Genomic DNA, 7,500 nt, shown 5'->3' on the forward strand with positions numbered 1-7,500 from the left:
CCCTCCCTCCCTCCTTCCCTCCCTCACGCCTTCCCTCCCCCCAGAGCAACGCCGAGAAGAGATGGGACCACGCCCTCCTCCTCTCCGGCCTGGACCTGTGGAACGAGAAGCCGGCGCAGAACTCTACGGTGGGTCTCGCCTACGTCGGCGGGATGTGCTCCTCGAAGGTCTCGTGCACCATCAGCGAGGGCACGTCCTTCGCCGCGGCCTACATTGCGGCGCACGAGATCGGCCACAAGTGAGGGTTCCTGGTGCGGTAGTTGGAATGGGAATGGGAATGGGTGTGCTTGGCTGGTTGGGGCATGGGTGGGTGTGTGTGTGTGTGTGTGTGTGTGTGTGTGTGTGTGCGTGTTTATTTGTATGTGTGTATGTGTTTGTGTATGTGTTTATTTGTCGGTGTGTATGTGTGTGTGTGTGTGTGTGTTTATTTGTGGATGTGTATGTGTGTGTGTGTGTGTGTGTTTATTTGTCGGTGTGTATGTGTGTGTGTGAGAGTGTATGTATGTTTATTTGTCGGTGTGTATGTGTGTGTGTGTGTGTGTGTGTGCGTGTCTGTATGCATGTCCGTCTGTGTCTTCGTCAATGCCATTTCTTAAATAAAAAAAAGATAAAAAAAATCATAATTAAAAAATTTCGGTTTATGCTAATCGACAATGAGCCTTCAGTCCCACTTTTTCTTCTTTTTGACGGATGTTCTAAAAAGTTTCCTATCTTATCTTTCCATATCTGTTTCCTCTCTTGTTCTTTCCTTTTATCTCTTCTATCTTACGCGTTCCTCTTCTCTCATCTCACCCGTTTTCCGTGTTGCCCGCTTACTTTATTCTGTCTTATCTATTTCTTATCTTAGGTCGTCTATTTTCTTATCTTAGGTCGTCTATTTTCTTATCTTAGGTCGTCTATTTTCTTATCTTAATCGCTCTTCTTATCTTATCATATAACTTTTTCTTATCTGCGTCTATATCTTAAATATTTCTTATCTATTTATCATCAATATCTTATCACTTTATTTTCTATATCCTATCTATTTCTTATCTATTTCATATCTATTTTTGACCTTTTTTTCTAATCTATCTCCTATCTATATATCTATTTCATACCTATATCTTATCAGTTTCTTATCTATTCCTTATTAATATCTCATCTATTTCTTATCTCCCTCTTACCTACATCTTATCTATTTCTTATCTATATTTTATCTATATCTTAACTGTACCTTATCTATATCTTATCTATACCTTATCTATTTCCTTTATCTCTTGCTTACCTCTATATCATCTGTTTCTTACCTCTATCTTATCTCTTACTCATCTCTATCTTACCTGTTTCTTAACTCTATCTTATCTGTTTCTTACCTCTACCTTATCTGTTTCTTACCTCTATCTTATCTGTTTCTTACCTCTATCTTATCTGTTTCTTACCTCTATCTTATGTGTTTCTTACCTCTACCTTATCTCTTACTTACCTCTATCTTATCTGTTTCTTACCTCTACCTTATCTCTTGCTCAACCGTGCCGCATCTCCCGCCCGCAGCCTGGACATGCGCCACGACGGGGACTCGGACGCGTGGCTGTGCAAAGGGAATCAGTTCCTCATGTCCTCGGTCATGTCCTCGGGAGCAACGACGTGGTCCTCGTGCTCCAGGAACGCGCTCGCGGGGTTCATCTCTTCCGGGAGGTAGGTAGTCGGTCTTGCGTGTTGTTATGTTTATTGTTAAGGTGGTTTTGTGTGTGTTTTTGTTAAAGGGTTTAAGAGGGGGGGGGGGGGTTGTATGTGTGTTTGTGTGTTTGTGTGTTTGTGTGTGTGTGTGTGTGTGTGGTAAGAGGAGATGTTTTCTTTTCTTTTTTTTCATCGATTTTTTTTTCTTTTTTTTTCGGTTTTCAAGATTGATTCGTTTATATCGGGAGGTAATTGGTTGTGGGAGGCTGATTCCTTTCCTTTCTTTGTCTCTCGCTTTCTTTTTGTCTCTTATTCTGTTTCTGATTCTTTGTATACCTGTTCGTTGGTTGGCTGTGTCTATCATTCGCTTTCTCTCCGTTTCACGCTCTCGCTCTTGTTCTTACTCTCTCTCTCTCTCTCTCTCTCTCTCTCTCTCTCTCTCTCTCTCTCTCTCTCTCTCTTTCTCTCTCTCTCTCTCTCCGTCTCCCTCCTTCCCGCCCTCTCGTTTCCTCCCCCCATCTCCCTCTCCCTCCCTCCCTCTCCCTTTTTCTCTCCCCCACTCTCACACACCCTCCCAACCCTCCTGACCCCCCCTCTCCCCCTCTCCCTCGCAGCGGCAGATGCTTGACCTCCACCAAAGAGCTGAATGACCCCAGGAATGGTCACAGCGGGAAACTGCCAGGGAAGAGGTTCGGTGCCAGCGAGCAGTGCCGCTACATGTACGGCCAGGGATGGGATTTCTTCTCGTCTCCTGAGAGCCCCTTCAATGTAAGTGTTTTTGTTGTGGTTGTTGTTGTTATTTCGTGTTTCTATGTTTTTATTTGTTTATTTTATTGTTTTTTTTCGATTCACTCTTTTTTTTCTTAAAATCTAGTTTAGGTTTTTATCTATTTCAGTTTTTTTTTATGGATTTTACTTTTGGTGTGATTCTGTTATATACATTTTTTCTCTGTTATTTTGTGTTGTTTCAATTTTTTCTTTTACTTTGTTTTGCTTCTTAGTGATTTTGTCTATTTTTGTTATTTATATTTATTTTTTGCTTACGTTGTTATTTGTTTTACCTTTCGTCGTGCATGAGACTAGGGATTCTGTTATTCATTGTTCATCATTATGTTTCTTCCTAATGTCACTATTTTACGTTCGTGTCTCAATTCCCACTTTAATGAACGTCTTTAATAGATCGTCTTCCTCATTTCATCGAGTTCATGAAGGCGTTCATTCGTGTCTTGATTTCTCACTTTCAGAACGTCTGCAAGGAGATCTGGTGCCGCAACGGAGGCAGGCTCAGAACGCCCTCTGCCTCGGCTCTCGAAGGAACGCCCTGTGGTCCCCTGAAGGTAAGTCCCTCCCCCCTCACTCTCTCTCTCTCTTTCTCTCTCTCTCTCTCTCTCTCTCTCTCTCTCTCTCTCTCTCTCTCTCTCTCTCTCTCTCTCTCTCTCTCTCTCTCTCTCGTTATACGAGTTCCTCTTATCTCTTTCTTATCTAGCTCTCCCCTGAAGGTAAGTCCCTCCCTCTCTCTATCTTGTTTTCGACTGGCGCAAAGTCCTCCGCCGATCTGCGTTAGGCTGCCTCGAACTCTGCTTTTCATTTCTATTACATATTAGAAGCAAGCTTAATTCTTGTCTTAGAAGCAACTCTAATTTTTCTTTAGTTCTAAGGACGCATTTGTTACGATGTGTCCATGGTTCTGTTCTCGGATATTCCACGAGCCTCGTTTCCTACACATTCCTCTCGTTTACTGGAGAGAAGTCCCACGGTAGTCCGTCGAACCTTGTACTTAAGACTAAAATACAATATAACACTATTTATGCAGATGAAGTCCAGAGAAGACAGCACCGTTGTATGAATTGCAACCCACTCGCACTCTATTTCGTGCAATTGCGAATGCGTAGGAGTTTTCCAGTTACTTGTGAATGTGATCGTAGTGTCTCATCTTTTCGGCGTTTACAGAGAGACAGTAATGAAGTTCACTGTACATATTAAGACTCTTAGGATGTAGATTTTTATTCACAAATACACATGCATGCATGTACATACGAAGACTCGTACAAAGGCACATACAAACACCCACACATACACGCAAACACACACACATACACGCAAACACACACACACACACACACAGAGAGAGAGAGAGAGAGAGAGAGAGAGAGAGAGAGAGAGAGAGAGAGAGAGAGAGAGAGAGAGAGAGAGAGAGAGAGAGAGATTTCCAGACATGCCATGTATAGAGGAAACCTTGTCTTTCAGATCTGCAGAAGAAGCAAATGCAAGAGAGTGGCACCGCTCGACAAAGACGAAAAGAAGAAACTAAAGGAAAACAAGAAGAAGAAGAAGAAAAAGAAGGAAGAAGAAGAAAAGAAAGATTCCAAAAAGGTCGTAAAGAAAAATAATAACAAGAAAGACAAGAAGAAAAAGGAAGGCAAAGCGAAGAACAAGAAAGATAATGTAGACGAACTGGACCTCACGAAGAAGAAAGGAAAAGTGAAGAAGAAGAAGAAGGAGAAGACAACAAACGACAACAAGGGCAACAAACTGACGGTCAACCTCGGAGATCAAACGACGGTGAAAACGAAGGAGAAAATATCCAAAAAATCGAAAAAACCGAAGAAGAGCTGGAAGGTCGACACGCCGACGCACATAATCCTCAAAGAAAGAGTTGGTTATGTCGAGGGCAAAGGTTATAAGATCAGAGTCTTGCGGATTCGAAAGACGAAGACGATGATCGAGGCCGAAGGAAGGAGCGGCAGGGACGGAGGAGACAGTAAGAAGAAGCGAGTGAAAACTTGTATTGGAAGGGATAGGAAAAAATGCAAGAGGTTAAGGAAGAAGAGGAAAAAGAAAAAGAAAGAACTCGTGGATACGATCTTACAGGGATCTTCCAACGCAGATACTCGCTGTCGGTTGCAGAAAGTGAAGAGAGTGAAGGGAAAAGGGTGGTGGGTCCGATTACCTCTTGACTGCCTTGTAAATCAGACGACGGAATAGAAGAAAAGGGGGGTAACGGACTTAAATTTACATTCTTCTTATATTTTATTTATCTACCTTTGAGAAGCGTAATTTGCTTCTTTTAAAATATGTGTTATAAAAAAATTCCAGATACAAGTCCACTCAATATACAAAACAGAAAGGATGTAAAAATGCCAATACTGAATTACAAATTTATATTAAAGATAGAGATTAATACATGAACATTAAAAAAGCGAAATGAACGATTTTCGACACAATGTCAACAAAAATCAAATATAGAAAGGTACAGACACTACCGAAGACTTAAGCTATAAATCATTATGACAAAAAGAACACTTCGCCTTTTGTACGTTAAAAAAAGGCTAAATATTAAGACCAAAAAATATATAGCTTTCTGAATCTAATCCATCACTCGTCGACTTCAAAGTTTTCCCATTACGTTTTCCATGAATCTACATTTACAGTCGTGTAGATGACATATTTCATAAAAAAGAAAAAAAAAAAAAGTTAATCAAACATGATAGAATAAACATGATCGTGTGTAAATTCATGTTTTCAAATACTTATTTAGGTTTACAAGTCTCCATGTACTATCTCTAGAACAAAGTATTTATATATTATTTTTTAATAAGTAATTTATTCGAATGTCATTATTTATTAATGTAGCGACCCATTGATAACATTAAGTATGAATTTCCTTGATAGATTAATTTAGGTAGGATTACCAAGAGAGAAAAAATATATATTTGAAAAAAATATATATATAATTAAATCAATAAAAAGTGATATAGAGGATGAAATATATTAGAGAAAAAATAGGTCTGCTTAGGCTAAAGGCCAAGTTATTTATTGTCCTTAACAATTTTCTTAAAACTGATTCTCTTTAGCGTCGTAGCTCTTTAACTTCATAGATGATAGTCTCAATTTGATCTCAAATTAGATAGAGAAAGTAAACAGATTAAAAAACAAAATGTTGGCGAACTTGAACTATCACCGTGACTTTTAATTTGTCGAATTACTTTGTTATATGAAAACGTTTACATATTGTTATCTTTGTTATATCATTGAAGAGAAATAAGGGAAAATGGTTTACAGATATGGGTTCTAATTGTTATTCTTATTCTCTCTCTCTCTCTCTTTCTCTCTCTCTCTCTCTCTCTCTCTCTCTCTCTCTCTCTCTCTCTCTCTCTCTCTCTCTCTCTCTCTCTCTCCCTCCCTCTCTCTCTCTCTCTCCGTGTGTGTATGTGTGTGTGTGTAAGTGTTAGCACGTATGTGTATTTACCCATCTATCGATCACAGTGGTTTCCAACCTTTTTCATCCTGTGGCTCCGACCAATTTACAATAATCTCCATGTACAGTAACTTTCATCTTTTCAGATTCGACTATTATTAGTTATGAATGGTGAAATGGTGCCAATAGCTGTAGGACAAGAACACATTATGGAAAGATTCCAATTTATTGATATGTGAGAAATAATTATATGTAGGTATTATAGGTGAGATAAAATTCAGTTTAGATACACGTTAATTTTTTTTTCATATTGCTCCATGACCCCCCAGGTTGAGAACCCCTGATCATACTAGTACATTTCATTCTCTCATCTGACTGTCTGTTCTTTCCAATAGTATCCTCCACCAATCTCACTCTACGTAAAAATATCCCTCGCAAGTTATTTTTTTACTAACTCGTACTGAAATTGTGAGGAGCATTCTGACCGCGTGTGACATGGCGTTCAGCTGACATGGAGTCCGTCGCCGCCATTGTGTGGCATCCGCCGCCCAAAGGCCAGTCTCGCCTGCGTCAGCGCCCGGACCAGGATGTTAGCATAACAATAGCCCGCAGTGACATCACCGGCGCAATTTTAGAACAAACATCAATAGCCTTCGTTTTGTCCCTTTTTATCGCCTACTTTTCGACAAAGCACAACCCGGATTTAATGCTCGATTTGGCTGTCGTTTCGCGGGTCGTGTAGCAGTGTGATGAATCTCTTGAGGAAAGTTGAAGCGTTGAGAGATAGCAGAGTTGTGTTTCTCTCTTTCCCCCGTGTTTTATGGGCATTTTGTTCATGCAAGCTCTACCAAAAGGCTAAAAGCAAACAGATTTTGAGTTGTTTTGGTAATCTTAGCCCAGATGCGTTTCTTGACAGAGTGTCCCATTTTTTGTCCCTCTCTTTCACTCTTGGTCTCCGCCTTTACTAGTCTGTCCTGTATGTCCGTCTCTTCGCCTGACATTCTCTCTCTCTCTCTCTCTCTCTCTCTCTCTCTCTCTCTCTCTCTCTCTCTCTCTCTCTCTCTCTCTCTCTCTCTCTCTCTCTCTCTCTCTCTCTCTCTCGCAATGTGTGTGTGCGTGTGTATCCATGTGTTTATCTATCCCTCTGTCTCTTTCTCTATCTCTCTCTCTTTAATTCGGTTTATTGCAGTATTGTTTAAAAATGTGATTTGTTTTTTCACATTTTTTTATTGCAGAAAAAAAACTAGAGGTTTAGATATTATCATAATCTATGCCATTTTGTTAAGGTTTTTATTCACCTTCTGTTACTCTTGATATTTCATTTGAATTTTATTATTAATTTATTGTAGCGTATTTTTGTACGTTTTACTCACTTTGTTAAGTCTTTTAGATCACCTTTTTTTTCTTTTTCTTTCTTTTTTTTTTGCCTGTTTACTTCAGTTTTGTTTTTTCTTCTCTTATATTTTACTATACACCATTTTTTTAACTGAGCACTTTGTATTTTGATGTTATTTCTTTTCCTTTCATTATATAATTTTAACACTTTTTTCCCCACTTTAATCTTAATCCTTTCTTTTCTAAAAGCTTATTTCCAGTTACATCGCTTTTCAAAGATTTTCGTTATTGCAGATACAACAGTACAAACT

At 39.4% G+C, this 7,500-nt stretch overlaps 1 protein-coding gene across 1 annotated transcript in view; it reads left to right on the forward strand.

The window, feature by feature from the left end:
* The window catches only part of LOC125036551 (A disintegrin and metalloproteinase with thrombospondin motifs adt-1-like), a gene marked incomplete in the record, with an annotated part of 18,699 nt that overhangs the window by 8,118 nt on the left and 3,081 nt on the right, over positions 1-7,500 (forward strand). The window contains 4 exon segments of the mRNA XM_047629252.1: positions 45-238; positions 1,531-1,674; positions 2,271-2,424; positions 2,901-2,993. Coding sequence (XP_047485208.1) covers positions 45-238; positions 1,531-1,674; positions 2,271-2,424; positions 2,901-2,993 — 585 coding nt within the window.

The sequence above is a fragment of the Penaeus chinensis genome, chromosome 21 (assembly GCF_019202785.1).
Source record: "Penaeus chinensis breed Huanghai No. 1 chromosome 21, ASM1920278v2, whole genome shotgun sequence".
NCBI classification, from domain to species: Eukaryota; Metazoa; Arthropoda; class Malacostraca; order Decapoda; family Penaeidae; genus Penaeus; species Penaeus chinensis.